The following is a 14,392-nucleotide window of genomic DNA, read 5'->3' on the forward strand; positions in this document are numbered from 1 at the left end:
CACGGACCCGTTTTCCGGGTGTGGGTTGGCGGGGGCCATGGTAGAGAGCCAGGTGTAGTAGCTCGGGCTCAGCATCCCGGTGCCCAGCCTCTGAAGGCTCGCCCTCGGCCCCTCGGGCGGCCGCCATCAAGCTCCTCCGCCGCAGCTGCAGCCGGCCCGCAAACGCACACCCACCCGCACGCCCTGATTCACTGGCCCCAGGCGCGGGGGGGCGGGGGGGACGCACTGAGCATGCTCGGTGGGGAGGGCGGGGCGCTCTCGGCGCGTCGGGGCGGGCGCTCCTCCGGCTGGGCTCCGCGCCTCCGCCGCCCGCCCGCCTGCTCGCTCGCTCGCTCGGAGCCGCGCCCGCCGCAGGCTGCGCCTGCCGCGCCCGCCCCGCCCTACCCCGCCCCGCCCCCCGCCGCTCGTCTCCGCCGCGGCCGCGCCGTCTGCAGCAGCAGCAGCGGCAGCTGCTCCTCCCTGGCGGCCGCCCCCCGCGGGTCCCTCCCTGGCTGCGGGAGAGACAGAGGTAGACGGAGGACACAGCGCCGCGCCGCCCGCACCGGAGACCTTCGCCTCGCCCTGCCGGCTCCTCACCCTCTGGGAGGAACATGGGTAAGTCATCCTTCCTCCCCCGTCATCGCCTGACATATTTCTCTTTCTCGGTGTGTTGCAGGGTGGGAAGCATTTCTCACGCAAAGTTGCCGGATTTCTCAAATCCACGGGTGTGAGGCAGTGGCTCTTCCTCCTGGGAGAGTCGGCGCACGCGGAACGCACGCCCGGTCCGTGAACTGGGAGGGTGCCGAGTGCGGGGTGGGGTCGGGCCGCGGGGCCGGACCGCCGCCCGGCTCTCGGGCACCTCGCTGCCTAGCCTCCCCTCCTCCATTCTTCCTGCCCGAGCCGGTGCTCTGGCACCACGGAGCCTGCCTCGCGGGCTCGCATCCGCTGCCCCTTCCCGGTTTCTTCGGTGGCCGCCCGTTTCTTTTCCCCGGCGGCTGCTGGACTGGAGGCTCGGGTCGGACCGCGAAAAAGACCACTTCACCCAACTTCCCTGCCAGGGCGACCTTTCCCCACTGTGCGGACTGCTCATCCCAAGGCGAGGAGGTGTGAGCATGTAGTCTGGGGGGGAGATTTTACAACCTGCACGGGAATTATATTTGTTGGGGGAGAGCGGACAGTCTCATAGGTTGAAAGGATGACTTGTCAGAGGCCACGAGGAACGTGAGGAAGGATGGCTAGAGCCCGCTAGATGTTGAATTAGTGTTGAGTGGCTACAATGTAGCAGTATTGCTGTGCTCAACCCATTTTCTTGGTTCTTTCGCCTGTCTACTGTAGTAGGAAACTGCACCCTGTAACATGTTACCGAACTTACATGTTAGTTATTCTTTCCCGGCTTCCCTTGTCGAAATCTAACATAATCTGATTTTATTTTTTTGTTAATGTCAAGAGTTTTGGATATTTAAAAGCAAGTATCTTTTATAAAAGTGCATGTAATTTATCCTATTTTTTTTCCCACAGTATGTTGCTTAATTTTGAAGTTCAGTAATTGCAAAAACGTCTCATAGATACTGTAATGTAATTAAAAGACCAAAGTTTTTTTGTTTTTTTTTTTTTTTAATGGTAGCAATTTGGGATACCATGCTTCTCCAAGTTCCCCAGTTTGTTTCCATTCCTGTCTATTAGAGTTTCCTCTTTTTAAAATGTGCTACATTGGCATATGTCAACTCGGACTTTTCCCACCCCTTCCCTGCAAGTTATTTTAAGCTTCAGATGAGTGTGGGCCTTTCATCTGTCAATACAGTTCTCAGCACGTCCAGAGTTAGGTCATGGCAACTCAGAATCTTCAAAGAAGTGTCTAAATCTAGAAATGGTGTGGATGGAGCTTGAAAAGCAAATGCTCCAGGCTCTGATTCAGACCTTTTGCTGTATATCAGGAAGAGGTCATTGTTACAAGAGGAGGTGGTATGAATGAAAAGTGAATCTAAGACCCAGAATTTTATTTTCACTTGTTCATTTTTTTTGTTTTTAATGTCCTATTGGTATGCTGAACAGATTTCTGTAAAAATTGGGTGGTCCATTTATATGTACCTAGACTTTCTCTAGGAGTAGAATATTAGTTCAGATTGTTGGAGACGTAGTTTGTCTTCCCCTTGAACATAACAAAATTTTTCCTGTTAAGTATAGGCCACAAGGTTGGCCAATAAACCGTATTTCACCATGTTTCAAGCTGAGCTAATAAAAATCTGTTTAAAATTTTAACTTGCATGTTGAATCAGTACCATTTCAGTGGGAAAAAAAATTAAATTCTGTTGTGATACTACTGAAAAAATATTTTAAAAATAATTAATCTTGAATATTATTACTTGATTTCAAAGAAAGTTAAATCCATTCCTCATTTGAAGCTTCTCAGGTATACTTTGACTATATTACTCTCTTCTCATATCATTCTGTTTGTACCTTGTTGGAAGCTTTTTAGCTCTTATATAATCAGCTTTATAATGGTGTTGTTTGTGTGTGTGTGTTGTGCGTTTAGTCATGTGTTCCAGAAGATGAAAATTGTGTCTTATTAATTTTTGGGTCCTCCATAGTGCTTTCCACATAGTAGGTATTCAGTAAATCTTTGAATTAATTGTTGAACTGGAAACCCATCTATTATTGTGAACTTGTGAACCTGTAAGTAGGGACTCTGAAGAATGTTTGAGTTGGTAGATGTTAGGGAGGTAACGGTCGGAGAAGGCAATGGCACCCCACTCCAGTACTCTTGACTGGAAAATCCCATGGACAGAGGACCCTGGTGGACCGCAGTCCATGGGTCGCTAAGAGTCAGACAGGACTGAGCGACTTCACTTTCACTTTTCACTTTTATGCACTGAAGAAGGAAATGGCAACCCACTCCAGTGTTCTTGCCTGGAGAATCCCAGGGACGGGGGAGCCTGGTGGGCTGCCATCTATGGGGTCGCACAGAGTCAGACACGACTGAAGCAACTTAGCAGCAGCAGCAGCAGGGAGGTAACGGAGGTGTGAAGGAAGTGGAAACAGAAGTATAATTACACTATGATTGCTCTTCTCTCTTTCTAAAAAAAAAAAAAAAAAAGTTGTCTTAAGAGGTATGGGTTTTGGAGCAGCCACAGGCAAGCTATTTCTTTTTACGTTGCTGTCTTCAGTGGTATGTCGGTTTAGTTTGTGATCAGTAGGTACATACAATAATGTAAAACTGAAAGCTTGGGAAGCAATTTTATATTCTAAGCCAAGAAAGTTATTGTAACAATTCATACATACATAAGGGCTATACTGATTACTGATAAGGCAAAAAAATCACTTGTTAATGTCTTTTCAAGAAACATATAGGTGGTTTAAAAAAAAAAATTCTTGTGGCAGTGATTTTCTCCATAAGAAAGTGAAGGAAACTTCTTATGTGGTCTTATGGATCTTGGCTGTTATTTTATGTATATATTAAAATTCAATGTATACTTCATATTTGAATATCAACCATATGTAATATACTATGGGAGGATAAAGATTAATAAAACATTCTTTAAGTTTCTTATACTCTTAAGGAATAATATGATACATACACAGATAACTGTAATAGACATAAAGTATGAGTGATACAGAAGACCTTAATATATTTTATACTTTCCGACGGTGGAGAGAAGTTTTCAGAAAAATGATGCTATTTGAACCAGTATTTGGTTAAGCTTCTGAAAGGTAGAAATGGAGACTGTTAATTGGGATGGGGGTGGAGGGAGAGAAGTGACGTAAATGAAGATACAGCAATAGGAACATTCAGACAGTTTCAGGATATGATTAAATAATCATGTTTGGCTACAGCAAAAGGTAAGGAAATAGTGGGTGACAGAGATGAAAAAGTAACAGGTAAGGAACAGATAATGGAAGGCCTCTAATGTCAAGCTGAAGTTGTTTTTGGACTTGAGGGACTGTTAAACATTTTATGCAGTTAAGTATTGGCTCACGTCTGTGGTTTAGGAAAATTAGTTAATTGAGTGCAGGATGGATTGGATGAGAAACTAGAGAATGGTTAAGAAGGTTGTTGCAGTTGGGTGAAAATACATATTAGCCTGAACCAAGCTATGGCAGTAGGAATAGAATATGGCACATTAAGAGTATAGAGTTAAGGAAGTCATACATTGTTACATGGGAATACTGAGAAGGTGGGATCTATTAAATATATATTCAGTCCGTTGGAAGAGGACACATGAATGGTCAGTTTTGCACCTGATGGACTATTTAGCTTTTCTTTTAGCTTCTCTACTTCTTGATGACAAGGATTCTCATACTAGGTTTTGAAATACATTTCTAACATTAGTGTATCACATGTGGAGCTGGCAGTAAAAATTTGTTGAATGACCAAAACTGGGTAAAAAATGTATAATGGTTATTTTAACTCTCAAGAAAGGATTTGAGCTAGATATCTGAAAATTACCCACCAATATCCTGAGATAATATTTGAAGTTAGGTAGGAGGATGAGAGCCAACAAAGAAAATGAAGAAAATATATTCAAGATAAGAGTCTTGAGGAGTGCTGCATCATTAGGAAAAAAGAATGAAATGATTTGACACTGAAAAAGACTGTAGTAGGTAGGAGGGAAAGACTAGAATTGGTTGATTTCAAGAATGGAAGGTCAATGACTGCTGCTTCGAAACAGTGAGCAATAACGACTGAGAAAAGGCTCCAGGTTCATGTGGTTTGGTTGGGGTATTACCTCGGGCTAAGTATTTTCTAAAAAGCATCTTTATGAGGAATGATAGATTTGGAGGTCACCTTATAAAGGCTAAGTGGATAATGAATAGAATAAGTAGAAGCAGAGTTCACTATGTATAGTAAGTAGTACGGTATTCCTTGCCCTGTTTTAACATCTATAAGTAAGTGTGTAAACATTTTTTAAATGTCTCACATTACATGGAATGACACATGCTAATTTTTGGCTAACCAAAGTTTGTAATCTCACCATAGTGCCTCACGTTTCTTTGACATTCTATGTTTTATGTCTCTGTGACTTAGTATAGTACCCTTTTTATTTTCGCAGTATCTGTCATGTAGAGTGAGTTTAGAAATGGTTTTGTATTTTACGTGACATTTTGCATCAAAGATACTCTACTGATGAATGGTTTATCACTTTTTATTTTCTGTTAGTCTTTGTGAATTGGGGATTTCTCTAGTTATATGTGTGCCTCTAATTATACTCTTAACTCATGGAGTTTTTTCTCTATGTATAAGCCTTATGGATAAGTCTTTTTTTTTTTTTTTTGGCTTGCATTTCTAAGTCCAGGAATAGGTTTATAGAAAAATAGTTAATATTGGTACTTTTACTTGTTCTTTACAAGTCAAGGTAGAGCAATAAAATATTTTTGTAAGCTGGCAATAACTAAAAATTTATTGTTTTAAAAGAGCATATACATTGGTTCAGTAATTTTTCTTATGTTGGCTTTATGTCTGTTTTGTATATACACCCCTTTTTTTTTTTGTATATGGCTAGATTTACTATCCTTGGTAGAGTCATATTCTGAAATCAATAGTACTACTACTGAGAAAGCTGTAATAGCCTTAATTCACTTTGAGAACCATAGTTTTACTTTTCACAGCAGAATAGTCAAGCCTGTGCTGCTGCTGCTAAGTTGCGTCAGTTGTGTCCGACTCTGTGCGACCCCATAGACGGCAGCCCACCAGGCTCCCCCGTCCCTGGGATTCTCCAGGCAAGAGCACTGGAGTGGGTTGCCATTTCCTTCTCCAATGCATGAAAGTGAAAAGTGAAAGTGAAGTTGCTCAGTCAAGTCTGACTCTTAGCGATCCCATGGACTACAGCCTACCAGGCTCCTCTGCCCATGGGATTTTCCAGGCAAGACTACTGGAGTGGGGTGCCATTGCCTTCTCCGAGTCAAGCCTCTAGGTACCTTTAAGGAAATACTGGTGCTCTCGCCAGAGACTCCAGATCAGCTGAATTGAATCCGGTGGCATTGAATTGAATTGAATTCTGGCATTATTGGTGGTACCAGCCATAAAGAATTATGTAGATTTTTAATATCCACTCATGAACATCAGAAGGAATGGAGAAGGAAGATCCACTGCTTTGTCAACTCCATGTTAATTTCAGATAATCAAATGTTCAGATAACTGATAAGGAAAAAACTTAATTTAAAATGCTTTCCTAGACATTTAACTTAACAAATAGCTCTTTCTTATGGAGAGAACAAAAAAATTAAGATACCAAAGTAGCTTATAAAGTCTATTTTGGTTCTAAAATTCTATGATTCTTTGAAACTAAACTTTCAAATATGCTCAGTATCATTGATATTTAAACTATGTTATCATCCCTCAATAATTTGTTTTTCTTTATCGTTCAAAGGGCAATGTCTACTTGAGGTAGAAATTTCAGAGTATAAACCAACTTGTTCAGTTCACTTCAGTCGCTCAGTCGTGTCCGACTCTTTGCGACCCCATGAATCCCAGCACGCCAGGCCTCCCTGTCCATCACCAATTCCCGGAGTTCACCCAGACTCATGTCCATCGAGTCGGTGATGCCATCCAGCCATCTCATCCTTTGTCGTCCCCTTCTCCTCCTGCTCTCAATCCCTCCCAGCATCAGAGTCTTTTCTAATGAGTCAACTCTTCGCATGAGGTGGCCAAAGTACTGGAGTTTCAGCTTTAGCATCATTCCTTCCAAAGAAATCCCAGGGTTGATCTCCTTCAGAATGGACTGGTTGGATCTCCTTGCAGTCCAAGGGACTCTCATGAGTCTTCTCCAACACCACAGTTCAAAAGCATCAATTCTTGGGCGCTCAGTCTTCTTCGCAGTCCAACTCTCACATCCATACATGACCACTGGAAAAACCATAGCCTTGACTAGACGGACCTTTGTTAGCAAAGTGATGTCTCTGCTTTTGAATATGCTGTCTAGGTTGGACATAACTTTTCTTCCAAGGAGTAAGCGTCTTTTAATTTCATGGCTGCAGTCACCATCTGCAGTGGCTTTGGAGCCCCCCAAAATAAAGTCTGACACTGTTTCCACTGTTTCCCCATCTATTTCCCATGAAGTGATGGGACCGGATGCCATGATCTTCGTTTTCTGAATGTTGAACTTTAAGCCAACTTTTTCACTCTCCACTTTCACTTTCATCAAGAGGCTTTTTAGTTCCTCTTCACTTTGTGCCTTAAGGGTGGTGTCATCTGCATATCTGAGGTTATTGATATTTCTCCCGGCAATCTTGATTCCAGCTTGTGTTTCTTCCAGCCCAGCGTTCTCATGATGTACTCTGCATATAAGTTAAATAAGCAGGGTGACAATATACAGCCTTGACATACTCCTTTTCCTATTTGGAACCAGTCTGTCGTTCCATGTCCAGTTCTAACTGTTGCTTCCTGACCTGCATACAGATTTCTCAAGAGGCAGGTCAGGTGGTCTGGTATTCCCATCTCTTTCAGAATTTTCCAGTTTATTGTGATCCACACAGTCAAAGGCTTTGGCATAGTCAATAAAGCAGAAATAGATGTTTTTCTGGAACTCTCTTGCCTTTTCCATGATCCAGCAGATGTTGGCAATTTGATCTCTGATTCCTCTGCCTTTTCTAAAACCAGCTTGAACGTCAGGAAGTTCATGGTTCACATATTGCTGAAGCTCGTTAGCTTTGTCTAAACAGGTGACCTAAAATACCATTACCCATGTTGGCTAAGATATAGATGCTAAATTCAAGTGGCAGAGTAATGTAATTCAGGGCATCTATTTATATAGCTTTTGTTGGTAGAAGCATTCCAGGAGTTAAAGCTGAGAATTCGGATAGTGATAAATGGGAATAGTTAAATTGACTTGCTAGCCATAATTGGCTATACTTATAAATTCCAAAGTCTTTCTGACTTATTGTTCATATAATTTTTTCCATATCATTCTATATCTGATCCCTTCTCTAAATGCTCTTTTGCTCAATTTTGTTAATGTTTATGGCTTCAGCTACTATCTATATGCTGTTGGTACCTAAAAATACATCTTTTTAACTAACAGATTGTTAGACATCCCTATGTGCATAGTTAATTCAGACTCATTGAGTTCAAAACTTAATTCATTATGTAATTTTTAATAATGATAGCCAGAAGTGTGTTGATTAATGTTTCGCCAGAAGCCCTTCTCCAAAAAAGCTCTGATTTGTGGTGGTTGATTTCCTGTGAATGCGTAGTTGGGAAGAAACGAGATGCAGCACACCAATATACGGAAATCTACCATCTAGACATAATAGCTGCGTGAGCACAGATGGTGATAAAATGTGGTAAGGTAATTAAGTAGTGATGAGTTTTGAGTGTTAATAACTTTGATTTAGTGTAACTTACTTAGTTTTAAGTTTACAAAATTTAAATAACTGTCTCACAAAATTCCTAAAAATTTAATTTTCATGTGTCATGGGCTCGTGTGTGGAGGTCCCCCAGTACACCTTTGAATTAATAATTATCATTTATTGTTGTTGTTCAGTCTCTCAGTCATGTCCAACTCTTTGTGACCCCATGGACTGCTGCATGCTAGGCTTCCCTGTCCTTCACCATCTCCCGGAGCTTTCTCAAACTCCTGTCCGTTGAGTTGGTGATGCCATCCAACCATCTCATCCTCTGTCAGCCCCTTTTCCTCCTGCCTTCAGTCTTTCCCAACATTAGGTCTTTTCTAATTTATTACCATTTATTAAGAATTACTAGTGTCAGTTACCATGCTAAACCTTATGTTATTTTCTCATATTTTTAAAGTTAGTTTTAATCTCTTCAATAGTTCTATGAAGTGGGTGACACTGTTCCCATTTTACTGACTCAAAGAATTAAATAATTTATCCAAGGGGACAGAACCAAGTCTCTAAAATCCTTAAGAGCGATTCTTACATTTGTTAAAAAAGAAAAAAATTACTGGGCTCGCCCTCAGAAATTCTGATTCAGTAGATGTGGGGTGGGCCAAGAATTTGCCTTGTCAAGACATTTCCCAGATGCTGCTGCACTTTGAATAGCATCTCCATAGAGCAGAGGTCTGCAAACTTTTTACATTAAGAGCCAGATGGTAAGTATTTTAGACTTTGCAGGCCATGAGGCAAAATCAAAGATATTATTAATACATGGATAAGAGTGAAAATACTTATGAGAGAAAGCAAATAACCACAAAATCTTTATTGACTACGTTCAGACTAACATGAATTGAACATGATTTATTGTAATACAGATCTCCTAATGAAAATATTCTTTTTGAGATAGCAATTTCATTTAATTGGGATTCACAGTTACCCTGTCATCAAATTTGATTGCACTTGTTCATTTGTTAATGCAGGTCTGTAAAGGCATTTAACTGATTTTGTCTTGGAAATGTGTTCATACAGATAGGTGACACCAAATGCTGCTGTCAGTCATGGGCATATGATCTTAGTGATCATATTAATTGTATGGAAAGCATTTATAGAATTCTTTTAGATTCTCTTTAATATTTGCTATTTAGTATGCTGTTTACATTGCAGATTAACCAGTCGAAAGTTAGAGGCTCCTCGATTACATAGTTAAATGGGTTTTGGTATATGGAAGTTTCTCTTGCGCTTGCAGTGAAGTCTGAAAAACACTGCTGGCACTATAGTTTGAACTTGCATAATCTATCTGTTGCAACTTTGTATATGCACAGAGATCTTGTTTTTAATTTTGACAGCACAAGAAATATATAAAGCAGATTGATGGTTATTTCTAATTTGAAAAATGTTGTCAAAAGGACTTAATGTAGTATGTTTTGCATATAAGTACTATTTTGCCTAGACTTTCAGGTCAAATTCAAGGAAACGTTTTCAATCTGCAGCAAAATATAGTTTCCAAAGGTATTCATTGTTTAATAATGGTTGAAGGCTTTTCTTTTTGTTCAGAAATTTCAGTCTCACTGTTGAGCTTGGGGAAAAAAAAAAACCTCACAATAAAACCATACAACTGCTAAACCCGTAAGCTGTTGTGTGATAGGGCAAGTTAGGATATTCAGCTTCTGTTTTTTATCAAAGTAGAAACAACTGACAGTGGTTAAATCTGTAGGAGTGAATGAAGTCGATACTATTAGTTCAATAATACATGTTATTTTAAATGTTTTCCCATAAAATAACTGCTGATTAATAATATAATAAAGAAACATAGGCTTTAAATACCTTATTTTCACAAACTTTGTGAATTTATTCTACTAAAGAAAGTTATGACCAACCCAGATAGCATATTGAAAAGCAGAGACATTACTTTGCCAACAAAGGTCCGTCTAGTAAAGGCTGTGGTTTTTCCAGTGGTCATGTATGGATGTCAGAGTTGGACTGTGAAGAAAGCTGAGCGCTGAAGAATTGATGCTTTTGAACTGTGGTGTTGGAAAAGACTCTTGAGAGTCCCTTGGACTGCAAGGAGATCCAACCAATCCATCCTAAAGGAGATCAGTCCTGGGTGTTCATTGGAAGGAATGATGCTGAAGCTGAAACTCCAATACTTTGGCCACCTCATGCGAAGAGTTGACTCATTGGAAAAGACTCTGATGCTGGGAGGGATTGGGGGCAGGAGGAGAAGGGGACGACAGGGGATGAGATGGCTGGACGGCATCATTGACTCGATGGACATGAGTTTGAGTGAACTCTGGGAGTTGGTGATGGACAGGGAGGCCTGGCGTGCTGCAGTTCATGGGGTCGCAAAGAGTTGGACATGACTGAGTGACTGAATTGAACTGAACTGAACTGAAATTCATTTCCACTTTTTATTTTTGTGAAGAAAACTCTGGTACAGTGAAGTACTTTGTTTTATATTTTCTAATTCCTGTGATTACTTTGCTATGAATTATGAATATGATGGATACCTAGTCTGGTTATATAGATAAGTGTTAAATTTTTCTAGTGTAGCTTTAGTGTCATTGTGTGATATAGTGGTTTGCCATCTAATTCAGTAGCAGAATAATCCATGTGCCCCTTAAAACATTAAAAGCCTGATATTTGAAGTATAGTTTTCTCTTTCTGTTTTGATGTGATTGTTGTTTAGTTGGTAAGTGGTGTCCAACTCGCTCCTCTGTCCATGGGATTTCCCCAAGAGAATACGGGAGTGGGTTGCCATTTCCTTCTGCAGGGGATCTTTCCAACCCAGGGATCAAACCTGAGTGTCCTGCGTTGGCAGGTGGATTCTCCACCACTGAGCCACCTGTGAAGCCCTTCGATATGATAGTCAAAATGAAACGTTGTGGTATGACACTACACATGGTACTTGAAACACTGAGCAATCTGAGCAATAACTGTGTCACTACAATTCGTAGTACCTCAAGAAACAGTGTTCAGTGATGAGAATACCACATATGGTTGCTGTCTCAGCTACTCATCTCTGTCATAGTGAAGTGAACCCAGGTATAGACAGTGATTAAAGGAATGAATTGTGTCCCAGGGAAACTATTTGTGGACACTGAAATGTGAATTTTGTATAATTTGTACTTTATGAAATACATTCTTCTTTTGACTTTTTCCAACCATTTACAGATGTGAAAACCGTTTTACTCGTGGGTTGTATAAAAACAGGCAGTGAGCTATAGTTGGCCAACTTCTACTGTGGAGTAATGCTATACCACCTCACCTTTCCCCGAGACTTCTTCATCCTTGTGAATTCTGTACACTGGATGGTATCACCATTTATCTAGTGAACCATCCCTAAAATCTAGCATCTTTCTACTTCCAGTACTTGTTGTGTTCCCCCAATTCTAATAATTCTATCTCCTTGAATCAGTCCCTCCTTTCTCCACTGTAAATTTGTCGTTTCACCTCTTCAGACCACTTTGGTGCTCTGACAGATACTTTCTCTCAGTCATACCCCTTTTAAGTTTTTGCATTGTTCTAGAGTACTCTTTCTAAAATGTGAATCTAATTATTTCACTCCTTTGATATTTCTTTCAATAGCTTTCCAACATGTGTAACAGGGCTTCCAAACTAAATGAAGCTATCTGACTAAAGAGGGTTAAATGGTAATCTTTTCATGCAGATGAACTTTTTTGCCTGTTAAATCTAAAGGAATATTTATTTTCATAAAAATGCGTGCTTTTATTTTTCTTGGAAAAAAATACCTCTTTTCTTACATGTTCTCACCCCTGGTAAAAGACAAAGTTTAGAAAATGTAGAGAAAAGTGTTGAGAAAAAGTAGAGAAAATGTTTTTCTACTGTAAGAAAAACAGCAGTGAAAGCATGATGAATAGCAGGTAACACTGGGCCTCACTTGAGGAAGTGATGGGACTGTGGCAAACTAGAGTATGTGCCCAACCTAAAGGAGGAATTCACCACTCAACTCCAGCCAGTTTTGCCATGTACAAAGGTGGAATCAAGGAAGCCAGCTTTTGGACTTTCAAAAGAAACCTGAAATTACACTTTTATCTGAATACTTCAGATTGTTGCTTTTCAGAATTGTAAGATCCAGAGTTTCAAACAATGACATCTGTCTGGTTCTGTCCTTTACTACCCAGATTATAGAACTGAGGTTTAATGAGGTTACGAGACTTGCCCAGCTTCACCCATGTAGTTAGGTGCAGTGTCAGATCTAGAATCTTGATTTCCTAACTCCTCTCCTAGTGTTCTGTTCATTATACTAGGGCAGCTCCAATTTAAAGAAGAAAAAAAAAAAAGTGCGCTCATAACACACACACACGAACAAGCTACTAATGAGGATTCATTCAGGTAAATAGGTTGGGGGAGAACACTTCACTCATTCCTACTGCCAAAGTCCAGGCCCCTCATCTCATTCCTGTGCTGCTGAGACCATTTCTTAGCTGGCCTCTCTGTTACCACTCTGTGGCTCTCCAATCTTTTCTACATACTATAATCAGTCTTTAAGACACTGCATCGATCATATCACCTTCCTGCTGAAGATCTAATGTTGCTTCAGCTGCCTATTACATCAAGTCTTAACTCTGCTTAGCTTTCAGGATCCATAGAAATCTGCTGTCTCTCTCGTATTTCTCACTAGTCTGAAATACATCTTCCTTTAATAATCTTACAGTCCTCTAAATATTCTTCATCAGTGATACCACCAAGACACCATTGTTCTGTTACTCTTCCTTCTAGAATAACTTTCTCTTTGTAAAGTACTGCTGACCTCTCATACTGGCCTCTTATTTCTCTGGATACCTCTCACTTCTTGAACTGTAACACATCTAGTAGTATAATTTTAGTTCCTCAATGTTTTATATTATTGGCATTCAATAAATACTTGTTTGTTCATTTTACAGAATCCCTGCAGATTCAAGTCTCCTCCTAATTTAACAACATTATCCTATAGTGATGATAGACATGTCTCTAATGGAGTTTGCAAACCAGCAGTCCTTGGGCCAAACATACTCTTGCAGATGGATTTTTTTAGCAAAGTCTTAGAAATTGGAATTAGTTGTTAACATTTAAATATTCAGGAAATCTCTGATGAAAATCTGCTTCAGCTTATCTTTTTTGTTGTTGTGGGTTTTTTTTTTTTGCTTCAGCTTATCTTGAAAAATTAAACATTTCGGATCCTTAAACCTACAGTATTTCAGTTAGTGACAATCAGTGATAATTGTCCTTTAGGCAGGGTATGAGGTCCCCAGTTCATTACTTACTATTGTCTTAAATCCTACAGATTTCACTCGGTACTCTCTCATTCTTGAAAGTATTTAAATTTGCAGTATTCTGAAATTTCTATTATAGCTATTGAACTACTAAAGAATTAATTGTATCCAAACCTGTGACAAAATTGAACTTATTACTTTTAAAGATTAATACATTTATTTTAAAATCAACAAATTGTGAAAATTATATCATGCCACTCGTCAAGAGCAAAATTAACTGTCTGTGATATGTATGGTCATCAGGAATGATTAAACTGAATTTTCAGTTGATCAAATAATGTAAGAAATCAAAGAGAAGATAGAATCTCTGGTCTTCCAGAAGTTGATTGTTCCGTATCGCCTTTGGCAGGCTTTCCTGGTGGCTCAGTAGTAAAGAATCCACCTGCCAACGTAGGAGATGCGGGTTCAGTTCCTGGGTGGGGAACATCCCCTGGAGAAGGAAGTGGCTACCCACTCCAGTATTCTTGCCTGGGGAATCCTATGGACAAAGGAGCCTAATGGGCTGCAGTCCATGGGTCACAAAGAGTCAGACATGACTTAGGGACTAAACAGCATCATAGCCTTTGGCAAGTTGGTGAAGCTCTTTAAATCTTCATTTCTTGCATGTGCAGTCACTCAGTTGTGTCCAACTTTTTGTGACCCTGTGGACTGTAGCCCACCAGGCTCCTTTGTCCTCCAGGCAAGAATACTGGAGTGGGTTGCCATTTCCTACCCCAGGGAATCTTCTTGACCCAGGAATCTAACCTGCATCTCCTTCATTGGCAGGCCGATTCTTTACCACTGTACCACTTGGAAGGCTCATTTCCTATATG

At 40.4% G+C, this 14,392-nt stretch overlaps 1 protein-coding gene across 8 annotated transcripts in view; it reads left to right on the forward strand.

The window, feature by feature from the left end:
- Window positions 1–406: 406 nt before the first annotated feature.
- RAP1GDS1 (Rap1 GTPase-GDP dissociation stimulator 1) overlaps window positions 407–14,392 on the forward strand; it is a 148,718-nt gene continuing 134,732 nt past the window's right edge. For all 8 annotated transcript variants that reach the window (XR_015165692.1, XR_015165694.1, XR_015165693.1 and 5 more), the window contains exon 1: window positions 407–594. Coding sequence is in view for 4 of the 8 variants with exons in the window: in XM_086406680.1 (XP_086262806.1) it covers window positions 591–594 (4 nt within the window). In the remaining 4 variants the exon portion in view is untranslated. The remainder of the gene's footprint in view (window positions 595–14,392) is intronic.

This window comes from Bos grunniens, chromosome 6, assembly GCF_055505025.1.
Source record: "Bos grunniens cultivar Pamir isolate PY7600 chromosome 6, Bosgru_T2T1.0, whole genome shotgun sequence".
NCBI lineage: Eukaryota > Metazoa > Chordata > Mammalia > Artiodactyla > Bovidae > Bos > Bos grunniens.